Source organism: Equus caballus, chromosome 24, assembly GCF_041296265.1.
Source record: "Equus caballus isolate H_3958 breed thoroughbred chromosome 24, TB-T2T, whole genome shotgun sequence".
NCBI lineage: Eukaryota > Metazoa > Chordata > Mammalia > Perissodactyla > Equidae > Equus > Equus caballus.
Window position 1 is genome coordinate 51,764,828 of NC_091707.1, and position 19,065 is coordinate 51,783,892.

Consider the following 19,065-nt stretch of genomic DNA (forward strand, 5'->3'; position numbering starts at 1 on the left):
GTACAGAGCAGGAAATGAGGCAAACAAAATAAAAAGCAGTTTGGCCATGATCACATATCTGAGTGGTAGAAATCAAGGTTTCGAACTGAGGTTGTCTAATTCAAGAGCCTAGTGGCTTAAAGCTAGTTGCCGAGAACCTTGTCTGTGTCAGGCATTATGCTAAGTTATGTTTAAACAATTTCAAGCATGACATTCATTTAAAAGGTCTAAAACTAGTATAGGTCTAATGTGTAGTTTCAGAGTCACTGAACTTGTTTAATTTTCTTACAGGCTGTTGAAGAGGCATTTGTACCAGTTATCAAACTGTGTTTTGATGGGATAGAGGTAAGGTCTAGTTCAAATAGATAGTTATTACTATGTGTAATTTTGATTGATGTAGGTTAAAAACTTGATTTATTTTAAAATTTATAATTAGTGAGTTGATGTGATATTAATAAGAATTAAGTTTTTTTTAACGGAAGTTACTACCTGTTCTTTGTAGAATATCCCATTTTTAGTCTTTTTTAAAAGAGCCTAGTGAAATTAGGAGCTAAAATCTAGACAGAAGTAATGAAACATTGATTGTGTTATGCTGCTGCAAAACAGTTTACTTAGTAGTTTTCCATTACGCAAATTTTGTGTACTTTTAGTCTTATTAAGGAATAGCACAATATGTTTTTGCACATAGAACTTTGCCTTGACTTCATTTGAATTAAATATTTAAAAAGTGAGAAGAAATTGTGACGGGATATTATATATGCTGAAATATTTTCTGATGGGGAGGATTTATGAGCTCAAATTCTTAAGACGATGTACGTTTCTCTTTGTTGCTTTAAACATATGTAGTGAAAGTAGTTGGAACAAAGCTGACATTGAAGCAACTTTAGTTGTTTGTTAGGGTACTTCTGCTGTACATAATGGTGCTGGAAAGTCACTAGTAGGAAGAGTAAAGATTATGAAATTTTGGAAACTAGGAGGATAATAGTCCATTGTTTTTCAAAAATGGTGGTTTCTATAATTGCCTTGTAAGATGGCCCACTTTATCTTCCCTGAAAAGTCGAACGACTAACCTTAATAAGTAGACATAATATATTAAATTTAGTGAAAGGTTATCAAGTTCAGGTAGTTTTGATTTACTGTCAATGTTTAAATAAGTACAAAACAATCTGTAATGTAAGGTGATGCTCCATTTTCCAAAAAAGAACATTACCAACAAAGGAGAGATTTTTGTCTTTTTGTGAGAGACCCAGCTCAATTGTGTAAACTTTTAAGGGTGGAGATGAAAGTCATATGGTTACTTGAAATACTTAATATATTAGTTTTCTATCTTTACATTGTATATAAAATAGTATTAGGGAATGTCTTTCCATTTCAACATTTTTCAAAATAATTTTATACCAACTTTTTTTAATGTTGGCATCATCACTGAGTTGCTTTTTGAGTTATCTGTTTTTGTGAGCATGTAGTCTTTATTTCTTCTTTTGGCTGAGAAAGAGTCACCCTGAGCGAACATCTGCTGCCAGTCTTCCTGTATTTGTATCTGAGCCACTGTCCCAGCATGGCCACTCACAGACAGTGGTGTAGGTCCGTGCCCCTGGGAACTGACGCTGAGCTGCCGAAGCAGAGCGTGCTGAATTTAACCATTAGGCCACCAGGGGTGGCCCTATAATCTTTATTTCTGTCTCAGTTGGGGGAGATCTGTTTGGAATCTGTTTTATTAGAAAATTTATGCTACACCACAAGTGCTTATTTGTGCAAGTGTACAGTTTTTTCTATCCTGCAGGTGCATGTTTAAATGATTTTTCATAATAAGCTCTTATACTGCTTTTTAATGTGATCTTATAAAAGATTTGTTTCTAGGAGCATCCAAAGTTTTGGAACCGTGAAATCATATCCTCAGGAATCTGCTAAGTTTCTTTGCCCTCCCACCTTTCTTTGAAAAAAAGAAAGAAAAAAATCTTCTTTTCTTTTCTTCTATAAGCCTTCAAAATTAGCCAGTGTTTGTTTTTGTTTTGTTTTTATTTAGTCAAAACTAAGTTGGAGAGACATACCATAATATTATAGATACATAAGTTCTTAAATATAAGGAACTCTCTTTGTACTGATAGGTATATTTGGGCTGAATACAAGGATATCGACCTTATATTTGGGCATCTTTTAGTACAATCAATTCGCAGTTTATATAGATGGAGAGCTTAACAATTAATTTTAAGTAGCCCAGTATATACATTTAGCAAACTTAGTAAATCCAGTAGATAGCGTTTAGTAAACTTAGTAATAAGGATAATTAAAATGACAAGTAGATATTTGTACAAGTTCTGTTTCATATTACTATCTTAAATGATTAAATACTGATTAAATTACTTGTTATATGAATTCATATTATTTGGACTTGGGAGACATTGTCGTGTTCATAATTGATAAGATGATCCTGATTTTAAGGAGTATTAAATGTTTTCTTTTAAGAAATGCCTTTAAAATAGTTTGACAGATATGAAATGTTAAGTTTTGTTTTTGTTTTAGATTGATATTTTGTTTGCAAGATTAGCACTGCAGACTATTCCAGAAGACTTGGACTTAAGAGATGACAGTCTGCTTAAAAATTTAGATATAAGATGCATAAGAAGTCTTAACGGTATGTCAAAACCTACTTCCTTTTGCATAATAGCAGTTTTTGTCAATTATAAAGTAGTTTTTAACTCAAGTATTATAATGAAGCTTTTTATAGCCATATTGTTTATCCATAGTCAAATAAAATGTGCTTTACTTAATAGTTAGACTGCAGAGGGGTATCTGGTAATTTATTTTACTCACTGGTATCTTGCACTGTTATTTCTTTCCTTCCTGGGACATTTAAAAACTGTCTTACATTTGTACTCTCGCTGGTGATTTAGGTTTCACCGCGTAACCCTAATTAATTTTGATTCTGATATGCTTTGTTGTGTTTTCAGCTGTTCTGCTTAAAAGGGTTACTTTTGAACACTTTTGTATTAGCATTTCTAGTTACCATGCTCTTGAAGAATTATTTTTGAAAACTTTAGTGAATCAAACCCCCCTCCTCAGTGTATCTGAACTGGAGGAAGTTTTAGTTATGGGTTGAAAGTTTGAGATTAGACAGATTGCAGTTAGATCTTTGGTTTAGGGTACTGCTTATGTTGGGGGTTAAAGTTTTAGTTTTTATTTGCTGCTTTGTTGCATTAACATTACTGATTCTACCAAGTAAGTTTTTATTTAATTTGACATCAGTCTCAGAAAATTTAAAAGAAATACTATCATTAAACTTGATGATTTAATATTCTGTTTTTTCACTCCTATTAATCAGGTTGCAGGGTAACCGATGAAATTTTACATCTAGTACCAAACATTGACAACTTCAGGTTAACTCTGAGAGCTATCAAACTGTGGGCCAAACGTGAGTTCAGAATTTGTTGGCTAGCTTATTGAAAATGTTTAAACTTTTGTTCAACACTAACTTTTCTTTTTGCTTTTCCCTTATCAACAGGCCACAACATCTATTCCAATATATTAGGTTTCCTCGGTGGTGTTTCCTGGGCTATGCTAGTAGCAAGAACTTGCCAGCTTTATCCAAATGCAATAGCATCAACTCTTGTACATAAATTTTTCTTGGTATTTTCTAAATGGTATGTGTTTAGATTATATTAAAATAAAATTGATTGTAGACACTGAAGTTTAGTCTTATTTCTATGACATTTCTGCAGCTGGTTTCAGATTCAAATTTTAGTTCATGATGTAGCCATTTAGGTAGCCTTGGGGGAGATCATACTGTATATAAAACGGCAAACGTAAATTCCATTCCTTTCCCTAGCTTTCCCAGGATAGTAAGGGAGATGCTGTTTGTACTTCCATGTGTAAATTTACTCTCTAAATAAATTCTGAATTTTAGCTGTAATGTCTGCTAAAATCCAATGAATCGATAGTTTGGGATATCAGTTACTTGGGATAAAACTTATATACCACCTCTTTTACTCTTGTAATTCTTCTAAATCTGTAGGCTTTTAGTTTCTTGTGATTATTTTTTGCCTACAGCTGCCCACTTATCTTTGGTAAAATATTGAAGATGTATATAAAAAATTTTTAATAATAACTGTAAGTGCTTAAAAAAAAGCAATTATCATTCCTTTGAGATTAGTCGTTAACCCAGGAGAGGATTTTTTTTAAGCTTCCTCGTTTCAATATGTTCACATTTGTCAACCATTATTTCTTTTAAGAAAAGTAAGATAAAAGACGATTGCCAATTTTTAGTTGCTTTGGCCCAAAAGGTTAGGGTTCTTGGTTTTTAATCAGATTGATCTTACATCCGTCTTTCTCCCTATTCCTGCCAACTCCTGTCCTGCCTCCTGCTGAAAAAAAGACTCCTTTCTAGTTTACTTTATAAAAATTAGAGTTATTGGAGACAATTTCTAATTTAGAACTGTGCCACACTTTTCAGTACACATTTTGTTACTTATGGATTTGATGGCCCTTAGCATATATAATCAGTCATGTTTGATGAGATTGATTAAAGAATTTCTTTTCCTGCTACACATACATAGCAAATAATATTTTTAAGAAGCTAACCTTGATATTAAAGATGGCGAATGTTTTTCGCTTTTTGATCTCTTCCATAAAGGACTGAAGTAGCTACCTAACTCAGGAACGCGTCTTGAGAACAATGTGTTTGCGTCACAAAGTTTTATTACACATATTCATGTTATAACTTTTAAGTCATGAGATAGAGAAGAATTTTTCTAATCAGTTTTTATAATTCATAGTCCTTTGCCTGTAATGAGTTAACTTTTTCATCCTTACTTGTCTTTGGATGGAGCTAGTATGAAGAAGGTATTTTTGTCTTTCAAGAGGGATTTATCCTGTTCAAAGTTGAGGTGACACATCAGATATGTCGGGATAGTACTTTATTTAAATAGTGCTTTATCAGTTCTTTGAGAGGCAGAGAAGATGTTTGAATTCAGTCTCAGAAAGCTACCAAATGGTTTAAGTTAATTTCATAGTTAGGGGAAAAGTATTTTGAGTAGTCTAACGTCGACCTTGAGGATTAAAAGATTATGTATACCAAGAGGGCAAAATGAATGAAGAAGGATCACATTCACAAATGCTGTATGTTTAACAAGATACGTTTAGATGGTAATATCCAATAGTCTTATCAAGTGCTACAATCTTTTTAAACAGGGAATGGCCAAATCCAGTGCTATTGAAACAGCCTGAAGAATGCAATCTTAATTTGCCTGTATGGGACCCAAGGGTTAGTGTATTATTTTTTCCCCTACAAATTCACACTGTGCAATAACAAGTAAAAATCATCTGCATAAACTTCAAAGAGACTTCCCATTCCTTTTACATATGAGTGGACATGTCCGTATTACACTTTCTTTTAGATAACCTCAACTATAATTGTCCTTTGGTGTGAGAAACCTAATTATGTACCCTGTAAACTACATTTAATTGTACATAGTTTATAATACCAAGTTCACTAACATTTTAATTTATTCTATATAGAACCTTGTAAGTCAAAGTTGTGTGGGCATTTGTGCTTAAAAAAAATAAAAGGATACTAAAAATCCCTGTATTTTTTTATTTGATCTAAATATTCTGTTAAAATTGGGTTGTCGTACCAAAATTGTTGGTTAATGTTTACCTGTGGCAGATAACTTCTAAGCAATATCACTTTAATTACTATGATGTAATTGTAAAAATTGGTTTGGCTATTTCAGATTGCAAAAACACGTTTGGGCTAAAGAAGAACTTCCATTCTGCTGCTTGGGAAGTTACGACCTTTACTGCTTACTTAGTTTAAATGTTAACACACCTGTACTTTATTAGTTGATAAAAGAAGTTTAGGTCTGAATAAGACTTTCTAGGTTTATAAAATTCTATTTTTCTACATTAATTTGCTATCTTACTGCAATATGAAAAATATTGTTAGTTTTAAATTCTGTTAATTACATCAAGCTATGTATTTTCAAGTTTTCCAAACCTCAAGGCTTTTCATTTTGGAGGGATACGAGTTGACAGTTTTCTTCGTGGAAATATGCCACTTATCGTTAATATATGGATTAAGATGAACACTTGTTAAATCATTTCATTGTGGGTTAAAATGATAGCAGCATGGATAATGTAGTTTCACCATGTGTTAGTAAGCTTATACTCCTTAAAAGTTAAGGGTATATTAAAAACTGTTTCCATCTTGTTTAAAATTTGTTTTACACAGAGCATATTGTGGTATGACATTTCTCAAAAGAGTAGTTGTGTGTGCGTTCCCATTTCTGTTGTTGACAAAAGAAAAACTAAACATTAATAGATGCCCAAGCAGAACCTCTTTTGCTCGACAGGCACACTATTTCTAGTAAGGTTGCCAAAATAGTCATGCCCAAATGATTGAAACAAATCATTAGTTTAGACCAAATCTCTGATTCTATAAAGAATTCCTGTAAAAACGATGTCTCTTACATGGTTTTTCTTTCTCAACTCCAGCTATGAATGAAATAAAATTTAATCATTGGTTCAGTTTAACAAGGGGTAAAAAGTCCAAGTATCTGTTGCATATGTACTTGAAGAAACTGATTGGCTGTTGTTGTATGTAGGTAAACCCCAGTGATAGGTACCATCTTATGCCTATAATTACACCAGCATACCCACAACAGAACTCCACGTACAATGTGTCCGTTTCAACACGGATGGTCATGGTTGAGGAGTTTAAACAAGGTAAGTGTTATCCTTATGCTCTCCTTTATACACGAAGGATTTACATACTATTTTAGACCCAGTAGTCGGGTATGCAATTCAATGAAGAAAACGTTCAATGAAGTGGATTTTGGTGTTTAATTTATTGATTACAGTATATATTTGAGAATTGACTTGAAAAACTCAGTTTAATTGCTTTTAGGCGCTTTATTTTTGATTATATATTGCAAGATTAACCAATATTTATAGCCATATTCTTAGCCAGGCCTTTATGGACTGGTTTAGTGCCATACTATTGCCATGTGAGAGTTTAAATGGTATCATAGTTTGTCTCCACTGGGTGATGGCAGAGATGCTTTTAGCAGACCATCATCTGCTTGGAGAGAGCTTTCAGTAAGATTAGGGCCAAACTACCCGTTTTGGAAGAACCTCCAAACTTTTCCGAGTCCCAGTAGTCCTGTTAATTTGATGGTATACCTATTGCCAGTCTTGGAGGAAACTAGCTGGGGCAGGATTTGATTTGACTGACACCAGTCGAGGAAATAGAACCAGCTGTACAACTACCAGCTGCAAACTCGCAAGTGTGAAGTTCTTTTCTGTAGTCTAAAGAGGCTCTTAATGGGAAGATTTTGCTATCCTTTTAGAAACAGTGGGAAGCATGTTTTTAGAAAGGCAAGAAACAAAGCTTATGGGCAATTTTTCTTTCTTCCGTAACTACAGTGCGTCACTTTTCTGAGAGAGTCATTCTATGAGCATGGCATTTTAGAGTAATAGTAATTTACCAGAAATTGGCTCTCAGAAAAATCCACCTTTTTGCAAAGTGTATCTGTCTGTATATGTCTGTAAGAATCTTTATGCTCTAAAGTCATAGACTAAAACTGCTATTTGATAAAATTATAATTTTAGGATAACAGTGAATGCATGTATGTTTAAGATCTTTAAAATTCTAGATTGTTAGACTGAAGCATGCAAACATTTTAATATGTTTTTAATTTAGGTCTTGCTATCACAGATGAAATTTTGCTGAGTAAGGCAGAGTGGTCCAAACTTTTTGAAGCTCCAAACTTCTTTCAAAAGTACAAGTATGTATTTTAAGGCATGTCGGACATTTTGCTCTCTTAAGTAATGGTTAAATGGTAGCATATTTGACATCTCTGCTTGATAGACTAATGTAGTTTCGAATTTTCCTTTAAACATCATCTGTAGAAGTTTTCTTCCTGTCACAAGGGGCGTACTGTTTTTAGTAAACCTTACTTTTTGTCAAGGTGAAGTGTAGCCCCTACAGTTTTGCTGCTTGATGTAACCAAACTCCTACTACATTTGTAGCCACATCAGTTCTTTAGGCATATGTTAGTCATCACCAAAGTCTGAATCTGTACCTTGGCAAAGGAGGTGAATCTTTAAAATCTGTAGTTAATGTTCTCTATTAAGAACTAAGTAGCCAGTTCTGGAAACTTATCATTAAGATTCTCTATTACATAGGCAAAGCTAATCAAATGTCACTATATAGTCATGAAATGTTTTTAGTAATTACACGATTAGTCCCCCTAATGTTAGTAAAGCCCTTTCAAATATTTCTACAAATAATTTTCTTGGAATCTAAGTGGGTGTAGTATTTTTTACTAATGGTTTTAATATAATCGTTTAATACCTTAGTACAGGTTAAAATCCTGATTGTGTTGGTTTTGATGAAAATTGTAAGTTATAATAAATCTTACTTTTTTAAAAAAATGGACTTGCACTTTTATTTGCCCTGAGCTGAAAACTTGCCAAAGTCCCACTTTAAATTTTTTTCTTTAACGCTTGAAACTTTCCTGACCATTTGATCTTGTGTTGGATTGTGTTTTGTAATAATCTAAGCAAGATTGCTTTACTCTATTTCCCCAATTAAAAACAAGAATGATGACCTTCATGATGTCTCTGTGTTTTGTTTCTGTATCTTTTGCATGAAAAAGCAATAATGGAGCCAGCTTAATTGTTGTGTTCTGGGAGCACTGCGTTGTCAGTAAAAATTGAAATAGCCTAACACTGAATGCTCTTGTTTATTACTTATTCCCCAAAAGTTGTGCTTTTTCCATTTGGTGGATAATTTTGTTTCTTATTTTAACCAATGTTGAGGAAGTACTTTTGAATATTTAAACTTACAAATATATGTTCTGATACTTTAAAAACTATAACATAGAGGAGTACATAATTACTTGTAAGGAGAATAATAAATTAGTCTTGAAGAAAAGTATCTGCATTTCTTAAATCCCCGAGAATCTAAGATGATACTAGATTCATTTTTCCTGTCTCACTTTCTTATAGGAGTAAGAGGTAGGTAGAATGAAGTTTTTTACCTAAGTGGCTTCCTTCACTTTAAGAAAGGTTACTGTTGAAATTGAGCAAACTTTGATAGTGTCATTCATTTGAGTAAATTTGCATAACCAGAACTTTGACTTTTTTTTTTTTAGAAGCTTGCTTAAATCTTTTTTCTTTTAAAACTTAAGTTATCCTTCAGTCTGCCAAGTGGTGTTATAAGGTCTACAGTTGACTAAGAGATTATAGATTACTGTCTTTCTTGAATTCTCTTGATAGAAGGATGTAGCAACAAATAGAGAAAATTGTATCAGGAAAGTTTAAATTTCAGCTGTGAGTCCTGAGAAAACAGATTTGAAAACATGACAACAGTGGGCTAATTTTATCTGTACCAAATTCTATTTTTATTTTTTAACTTGTCTCCAAAAATTTCCCTCTTTAAGATATCTAGTGATTACTACATTAGACGTTAGAGGTATTCACAGATTTGAAAATTTTTTTAACATATATGAAGTACCCCAAAGATTGGCTGTACAACTGAATTGAAATTCTTAGTTTTTCCTTGAGTTAAAGTTGGTTAAGCCTTGTTTGAAGTATTGCTATTTGTTATGTATAGGATTTTAAATCGTGTGTAATATAACTGCCTGCCATTCTTGGAAGGGAGGGAACCATGGAGGAAATTTCATTTGTCTTAAAAAGCAGACAAATCATCTTCCAGAAGATATCAGTGTTCCTTGCGAAAAAGGGGTAACATTGCTTTGTGAAATTTTAAATAGTTCTAAGAAAATATTTTTATGTTTTTCTTTCATGATGTTCAAATTAATATTAGCAAGAAAACAAATCATTATTGACATAGGAGATGTGAATACTTATTTCATGTGTTCCATTTTACTAGGCAACAAGGAAGGAAAGGTATTAGGAAAAAAGCCAGAATGTTCTCCAAGGTGTAAGATTAATAATTGGTAATTTCAAGGAGTATGTATATATAGTATAATTTAGCCTTAAAATGTTTAAACAGCTTTAAAAATAGTGAACCATAACTCTTGGTCCTGAGTTACTGAAAGATGGAATTATAAAGATTTTTGTCTAAGAGATAATAGATTTTTCACTGCATGTATCTGAGCTGTGATCTGTGCAGGTAAAATATTGTGTGGTGAAATGGCCAGGATACCTACGCAGGATGCATTTTTTGGGGTAGTTTTAAGGTAATAATAGCAACTAAACTAAGTGTTCTTAGGAGTTTTTAAATAGGTTTTAATTATTTGGAGTACATTTTTGTAGTTAAATTTTTTATTTGAAACCGATAATCTTTAAATTTGGGGAAAAGTTAATCACAGTTGCATTAAGACTTTAAAGTGTCTAATGAAGGCATTTGAGCATCTTAATCACGATAGTGGCGGTATGAAATAGGGGATTACATGTTTTTGGAACAGCAACAAAATAAGTACGGTCTAAATTTAGAAATACCGTTACTTGGTCTCTGTGCTCTGTTAGGGATCTTAGGAATTGAATACCACTTCTGGTTTTTAAAACTTAACAAAGTGAATTGGGATTTTATTTTCAGTTTCCTAGATGGATGAATCTTTGTTTTGTAAACAGATTCCTAATAGCAGGTTATTTCTATTAAACTTAATTTTTGTAGTTTATATCTCCCACTTCGTATTTGCTTAAATGTGAAAATGTGGCTGAGTAAAGGACATTTAACCTCAGCATAAATACTTATTAGAGTTATTTAACACTTTTAGCTATATTTAAACATGCCTTTTTGCGTAAACAGTGTACACAGTAGGTACCTCCCTCCCCCAATTTCAGTAAGAACTGAAATTGAACTCTTTAAGCTTTAAAACTTTAAACTTTGAATTGCCAACAAACTTACGTTCAGATGGATTGTACATTTTGCTTTCGTAAATAGAGAACATTGTACATCATTTAAACTTTTCTTGGAGACTCAGATGGTCTAATGAATATCCATTTTGATAGTGTGGTAAAAGAGTGATTTAGAAACTGAGAGTTGCGTCCCTACACCAGGTGAACCCAGACAACTTTGCTTCTTTTTGAGTTTTGTGTGCATGCTTGCTTTTTATACTTTGTTGTCTCATGTTATACTTTTGTCAGAGCGCTCTTCTCTTCGTCTCCCTTTCTTTTCTTTTTTGGAAATCTGTTGCCCATTTTTAATCTTCTAGAGACCTGGAAATCAGATTACTGAGCTTGTTAGGATTTTTTTTTATGAGCATTTAGGACTGAGAGTGAGTTTCTCTATACGTAAAATGCATGAGCTTTTAGTGCTTTTATGTGACTTTTATTGCATTTTATTTATTTGGACTTTGTGTGTGTTCTGTATATTGGGTTTGCTCCAAATAATGCTGAACAAATTAAATTTGGTAAAGGAAGTATTGGTTTCTATGGATTTAGACTGCATATTCATTAGTATATCTGTCGACTTGTTTTCATATTTATGTATATATTACCTCTGTTACTTTAAGTTTATAAATACTTAAAGTTAACTCATTCAAGCTTAACAATTCCTCTGCCAGTAAGACAGATGTCATCCCGTTTTACAGATGATGTACACAAGTCTTAGACCTGGATTACATAGCTAGGAAGAATCAGAACTATTTTTCAATTACTTTGTGAGCATAAATAGCAAATAATCAAATGGACTCTTCTAAAAGGGAGTATGGTTAAAAAATGCTTAAACTTCCCAAATCTTCAGTATCCCTCTCCTAAATGTCCTTTTTTTTTTTCGTTTGGCTAATTTGAACTGGGTTGGTAGTTCTTTTTCTTGGTCTAGTTGCAGACATTTGATTTTTTAGCCAGAAACCTCATTTGTAAAATGTGAAAGATAACATTATAAAGGTTTCAGCCTTTAAAAGAGTAAAGTAGTTTTAAATTTTTGGTCATACTCTTGACTTTCCAAACTAGTAGCTATACTGAATAATGGTGTCAGTTTACTTTTTGAGTTAAAGTTTCTGGTGAGAAGTTTGGCTTCCGGTGCCTCTAAAATGGATTCTGTAGAAGAGTACGTTGGATTGAACATTTTTAGTCTTATGAAATTGAATTATATGAGTTATACTTTAGTTGTAAATAATTTGTTTTAAAAAGGCTTAAAATAGATCCTTGGTCATGATGGTCTTTTCTGACATGAAAACTTGCCTTTTCTCTAGTTTGATGGGATTGGTTTCTTTGTTGTGTCTTACAGTGGTGACTGCTGCCTTGTTACACAGTTGGATACTGTTCTTTGAAAAAAATCCTGAGGCCTAACTTCAGTATTCAGTTTAGTTTTTGCTATTAAAAAGTTTTTGTTTTAGGGATTATATTTTAGTGAGCAGCTCTTTAATTTTATGGATAAAACGCTTCACCTGAGTTATTGAACCAAATTATCAGTTAATGTTTATTCAGCATGCTTGAATTAAGCTGCTTTGTAGGAAATTATTCATAAAATCACTCTTGTTCAGAAGAATTAAACTCTCTGGTAGTTAGAAACTGTGCAGTTTAGCTTTTATCATTTTATGTGCATATTGAAATTACAATTCCCCCTTGCTCAAGTGATGCTGATCTGTAACTGTTACCAAGCTTATTACATTATGGTTTTAATATCCAGCACAAAGCACTTAAATAAAATAAATAGCATGTTGTCTTTATCTTCAAAGGCATTATATTGTACTTCTAGCAAGTGCACCAACAGAAAAACAACGCCTAGAATGGTGAGTATAAGATTGGATTTTACAGAAAAGATAAACTTAAAAATGAATCAGATAGACACAGAACACAGTAGGATATGGAGGAAGTTCTTAAAACTTCGTTTGGTTTTCAAATAAATAGAGCATTACTACTTGTAATAAAAGTATAGGGATTTCGGGATCCATATACAACTTTTTCTTTGTTTGCCTTATATCATTTCTTAACTGTATATTTAAAGTGCTTTGTTTTAGCTTACTGATTTTTTTTCTTTAAATATTTCTGAGGATGTCTTTTGTAGCCTTCCTAATTTGAAATGTTACTTGATTCTCTTCTCCCCCAGTTTTTCGTCTATGTTGTTGGGTAGAGCATAAAGCTTGGTTTTATCTGTGGAGGTTCAGACACTTGAACAGCCCTCATGTGTGTTTAAGTATGAACTCCACATTACTGCTTTACATAAACATTTGATGTTGTGCATTTTATTTTTTAAATTAACTGGAATTTTCATTAATACTAAATGACATTTGTTCAGGGTGGGCTTGGTGGAGTCAAAAATCCGAATCCTGGTTGGAAGTTTGGAGAAGAATGAATTTATTACACTGGCTCATGTGAATCCCCAGTCATTTCCAGCACCCAAAGAAAATCCTGACAAGTAAGCCATCTTCTAATTTAATCGTTTCTTCTTCCTCCTTTCAACTTTTACTCATAGAAACTCTTATAGGCAATTCCGCACCCCCCCCCCCCCCCCGCCCAGATTAGTCCTGAGCTAACATCTGTGCCCGTCTTCCTGCGATGTATATGTGGGTTGCCACCACAGCGTGGCTGCTGAGTGGTGCAGGTCCACGCCCTGGATCTGAACCTGTGAACCAGGGCCACCGAAGCAGAATGCCCCAAAGTTAACCACACTCTGCCACAGGACTGGGCCCCATAGGCAATTTTTAGTAATTAGAGTCACTATACTGTTGATTGCATATGGTTGAAAATCAGTTTGAGATTTATAGTTTAGGGTTTCCTGATCAGGAATATTGAAGACAAAGACTTTCTTGAGAAAAATTACCACTGAAATAGGTTTTTCTGATAATAGTCTGTAATGTTGAGGTGCCTATTAACTAATTAGAGTTCAAATTCTGCAGAGGTGTCCTTTCGCATTTCTTCTTAACAGTCCTTTTTTCTCCCGTTTAGTACAGTGGTTGTCATAGTAGCTGCTATATCTAACATCAGTCTTTACTTTTTATCTTAATTTTTTAAAAAAAGAGAACATAACTTTGGTTTGACCTTGGAAAAATCTGATTTGTGGTAGATTCTGCAAGATTGAGAAGATAATATATTAAAAGCAGGCTCACTTTCTCCTTTTAAGATTCTATAGGTTAGTTTCTGGTTTGATCATTGCTATATTATTATATGAGATTTTACTTCGCCACATTTGGAGGGTGAGGGAAGTTTAGTAATAAGCTTTAAAAACAAAGTAGCATTAAAGAAAGATTGAAAAAGGTAAGGAATGGATCGTTCAAGATGGTGCGGTAATAGAATAACTGTTATTCTGATTGTTTATATAAATTATTTCCTTTTGGAGTCATGTAAGAGTTGCTAGTTGAGTTTTTTACATTTCTTTGTTGCTGCAATCTTAGTTATTAAAAGACCATATGAATTATTATAAAAGGCTGTATGATCCATTCAGTAGGTATATTGTTAAACGTTGAAAAGTAGCTTAGTCATCCTTTGCTCCTGTTAGGTTGTAGCCAAATTTCGGTTCATGCGGCCTTTTCAATTGAGTTTTAGAAGTTTAAGGAATCTGAAATTCTAGTTAAATTTTTGTATCTAGAATATTCTTTTTTGTTTCAGACTTTTCTAAAACATGTTACTCCTTTTCCTTCATTAGTTTAAACATAATTCTTCTGTGTTTGCAGTGCATTTTGTACTTTGGGATCATCAGTAAGAACATTGACTGTCAGTACTTAGATGATAAGAGTGTGTTTGTCCTAGTACTCTGATTGTTTATGTAGTAATGGGAATATAGAGGACAGGTATCAGGGGAGGACTTTGATTGTTCATGGAGTTTGGGTTAGTTTGCTTATACATTTGTATTCCAAGTTTTTCCACATACCTCAGGTTATCAACCACTTTGATAACTATATTTTCCTGAAATCCTGATAAAATATAGTAATACTTTTCTTACTTTGCAGGGAAGAATTTCGCACGATGTGGGTGATTGGGTTAGTGTTTAAGAAAACAGAAAACTCTGAAAATCTCAGTGTTGATCTCACCTATGATATTCAGTCTTTCACAGATACAGGTATATTTCTGCTTGGGTAATCAAAACATGTACTTACATATTTGAATTTGTCTTTATGTATACCATAGTGATATAAACAATAACTGTTAAAATTACTTGGGAATATTGAACATTGATCATCAAAATAATGTTTTTGGATTAGTTGTTAGATTCAGTAGTGAGTACTATATAAATGATTTTTTTCCATCGTAGTAGACCTAAAGTTAAGTAGAACCATTTTAAATTTGATTTGTCCCTAATTACTTAGGAAATTAGAAACCACCTGAGTATTTTTTTGTCTAAGAGACTGAGTCTGTCTTATTGCCCTAATAATCTTGAACCTTAGAAATTTATGAAGCTAAACTTCTAATGACGTAAGGAAATTTACCTCTCTGTCAAGTAAAGACTCGTGTTAATTCATGTGTAGGAAATAGGATGATTAGAGCTACGTTTCAGATTGACCTATGCCCTGAGATATAAGTTAGTCGTATGATTTAACTAAGGACCAAACGGTGGATGTAGTTGACAGAAGCTAAGGCTGTATATAGATGCACAACTTTTCAAGGAAATGGTGAATATGCATAGGGACAATGATTAATGTGCAGATTCTTTAGGGACTAATTCTATTTTCTTTCAAACATCTCTCCTTTTCCCTCCATTTAAAAAAATTTTAGTGTGTGTCATTTTCACCTGTCCCCAGTAAGAATTTTCCCCCTAAGGACATTTCAGATTTAGCATTAAAAATTTTTTCCTCCTTGGAGAAGGAGAGACAAAATTTGTACAGTTTTTTAAAAAGCCAGTATCATACCCTAACTGTGAAGGAGAAATAAAAGGAAAAGAGGTGTATTTCAGTATGTAAGTGCTAGCTACAGTGACTGAAGACATACTTAGACGTAGCCAGGTGATTGTACCTGTATGTGGATCACTACTCGTGTGACGTTTGTGAATTCCTGCGCGTATGCGTGTGTGATTCAGAGACCGTTAGCAGCAGTGCCATTGGTGACACGATAGAAGTTAAAGTTTCAAATAAGACGAAAGGTGATCTCTTGATGAATACATGGTACTTGCGTTCTTGGAAAATTCAGATTAAAAATACTAGATGTTTTTGTGTAAAATTGAGTTGAGTTCTTGGTTCAAATAATTGATAAGTAGGTTTTTCATCTTTAGGAATCTAAATAGGTCATGGTACAATTCTTCATTGTGAGGAACTGTCCACATTGAAGGATATTTAGTGTCCCCAGCAGGTTTAATCATTGTGACAACAAAAACACTCATAGATTTTTAAGGATATGATCATTGTGACAACAAAAACACTCATACAGATTTTTAAGGATGTGATTTGAAAAGTGATAACTCTACCTGCTGAATACCACAGAAGTGATTTTTTCTAAAGTAAAAATTTTGATGTCAACGTAAACTATTTATGAACTAACAAATCATGTAGATATACTTAAATTGGAAAATTTGTACATTGCATCCAAGATCGGCTGTTTATCAAAGATTGTTCTCATGAGCCATCAAGATTTTCAAGAAATTTAGGTATTTTGGGAAGGAAATATTTAGTTCTCCTGTATCTTGAAACATTTTAATGGAATACTTTGTGGGATTTTCTAATAAAACAAATTTAATATGTTCAGAACTCAAATTCGTACCTCCAGTCTCCTCCAACTTCTTTTAAAATCTTTTTTATCTCAGGTATTGGCAACCATATCCTTGTAGTTGTTCACGCTAGGAATCTTGGAGTCCCCCTTCATTCCTTTTTTTCCATACTTGATATTAATCCGTTAAAAAATCTTTTTGCCTCTACTTTCAGAATACATCAAGATTCCTGCTACTTCCTGCTATTTCTGCTGCTCTCATCCTAGTCCAAGCCACTTGTCACCGCTCTGTTGAATTACTGCCATTGCTGTAGTTTCCCTGCTTTGCCCTTGCCCACCCTCATCTCTTCTCAGTCAGCATCCAAAATGACATGAAGCCAAATCATATCTAGCCTGTTTAAAACCTATAATGGCTACCCATCTCACTCAGAATAAAAGTCCAAGTCCTTACTCTGGTTTGCAATCCTTTACTTGATCTGGCCTTCTCATTATGTCTCTGACCTCATTTTCTATTCTAAGTTCAGAATCCTTTATCCATGTGTCTTGGGGCCAGAAAGGTAGTAAAGTGAGTAAGAAAGATTCCCAGTGGGCCCTGCAGCAGTATTGTAGTCAAAGACAGTAAGATTTCTGCAGAGAACTGTTTGATACATTAAGCAAAGAAAGAGACCAAATAGTCACAAAGAGTTGAGATTAAGGTTTGTTGCCAGATGAGTTTTGGTGCCAGTTTTAGGAAAAACTGTGTTGGGAGTTTTGGGGATTTTAGAATTACAGATAAGGGGTTAGGGATCTCTACTTTCCCTCCTCCCCAGTGGCCTTTTTGTTGTTCCTCAAACATTCCAGGCATGTTGTTCCCTCAGAACGTTTTGTCCTTGATACGTGGTCTTCTGGAATGCTGTTCCAGCAGGTGCTCTCAGCTCACTTCCTTGCTTTCCTTAAGTCTCTGCTCAGGTGGAATCTCAGTTTCCAGACTGAGCTTCCTGTCTTCTTCCATATTTAGTTTTCCTCCGTAGCACTTATCACCACCTGATATGAAATACATTTTACTTAATTTTTTTGTTCTGTTTATCATATTGTCTCTATTAGAATGTAGACTTTGTGAAATTCTTTTGGTCTCTTACTCTGTGCTTTGTCTCCCATATCTAGAACAGTGTGATACGCCATAGGTGCTCAGCTAATATTTGTTATATGATGAAATGAATGAATTTTTCCATTTGGAGACCCTTTGGAACTAAATTATTTGAATTTATTTTTAGCATTTTGTTTTTGTTCCTGTGACCTCTGTTATTTGAATTATTTTTATAATAGAAAATATGTTATTACTTGTGTTAAAATGTTACCTTGCACATTCTTGACAAGGTGTCTTTAGGTATCGTTTAATAAGTTTGACTTTGGTTTTGCTGCACTTGTTACATGCTTGGGCCGGAATTTTAAATTATACTGGGGAGCATAAAAGGGTATGGGTTTAAGAAACCTCCTTTCTCCAATTCTGCCGTTTCTTAAAGAGTTACTCTTTCAAGTTATGACTTTGAGAGTTACCACACTGGAAGAGTTAATATACTTTGTGCTTTTATTCATTATGTACACCTTGTGGTAAATGAGATTGAGAGATTGCTCAGGCAATGAGTTATGTCAGATTAGAGAGAGCTTTTGACTTGATAATTCTACAGATCTGCAGTATTGATGGGAAAAGGATCCCTACTTAGAATAGCTTCTCCTGGGTGAGTTTAACTGCCTTTGTTAAAATATTTACGTTTCTTGTAACAATTTCCTAATTGTGTAGTTTATAGGCAAGCAATAAACAGCAAGATGTTTGAGGTGGACATGAAAATTGCTGCAATGCATGTAAAAAGAAAGCAACTCCATCAACTACTACCTAATCATGTGCTTCAGAAAAAGAAAAAGGTAAATTTAGAAAGTACTTACAAAAGCATTGCTATCATAATGTTTTATGCATCCAGCCTATGAGTATTTCAAAATTTAGGCTCAGTTGAGTCATATTTGAAACAGACCATGACATTTAAAAAATTTATTACATGGAGCCAGTTCCATTGTGTAAAACCTTGCTCCTAATCAGGTTTTGTGCACACACTAGCTTAAGAAAGATTAGTGGCAATGCTTCATATCCTATTTTATATATACTTATATTCTCTTTCTTAGCCATTTAGTATCCCACGTCAGTATCTAATTTCCTTTCCTTTAAAAAATAAAAATTAAATTAGGTCATAAGTGGATCAAATAATTGTATGACTTTTTAAATGAAAATGGCTTTATTTTGTTAAGAATTATACATGTATATTGTTTAAAAATTAAAAGTTTATTGAGTATAAAGATGACTAACGGGTAACCCGAGTTAATATTTTTGTACTGTGTTGTTCTAGTATGAGTGCGTCCTGTTGAATAACTTGTAGCCATGTTTTCTTATTTGAACGTACTGTAGAGGACATTTAATGCAGAGATAACAATTACATTTTTATTTTAAGTGGTTTCAAAAGTAGATGGCTTATTCCTATAGTGCAATACTTAGGCAGAGCAGTGAAAATA

General features: G+C 33.4%; 1 protein-coding gene across 5 annotated transcripts in view; it reads left to right on the top strand.

The window, feature by feature from the left end:
- PAPOLA (poly(A) polymerase alpha) overlaps positions 1-19,065 on the top strand; it is a 56,901-nt gene that overhangs the window by 20,245 nt on the left and 17,591 nt on the right. For all 5 annotated transcript variants that reach the window (XM_023628354.2, XM_023628352.2, XM_023628353.2 and 2 more), the window contains 11 exons: positions 271-324; positions 2,503-2,614; positions 3,302-3,391; positions 3,482-3,620; positions 5,167-5,239; positions 6,579-6,699; positions 7,676-7,760; positions 12,627-12,680; positions 13,187-13,306; positions 14,838-14,947; positions 18,305-18,426. In XM_023628354.2, the coding sequence (XP_023484122.1) occupies positions 271-324; positions 2,503-2,614; positions 3,302-3,391; positions 3,482-3,620; positions 5,167-5,239; positions 6,579-6,699; positions 7,676-7,760; positions 12,627-12,680; positions 13,187-13,306; positions 14,838-14,947; positions 18,305-18,426 (1,080 nt within the window). The remainder of the gene's footprint in view (positions 1-270; positions 325-2,502; positions 2,615-3,301; positions 3,392-3,481; positions 3,621-5,166; positions 5,240-6,578; positions 6,700-7,675; positions 7,761-12,626; positions 12,681-13,186; positions 13,307-14,837; positions 14,948-18,304; positions 18,427-19,065) is intronic.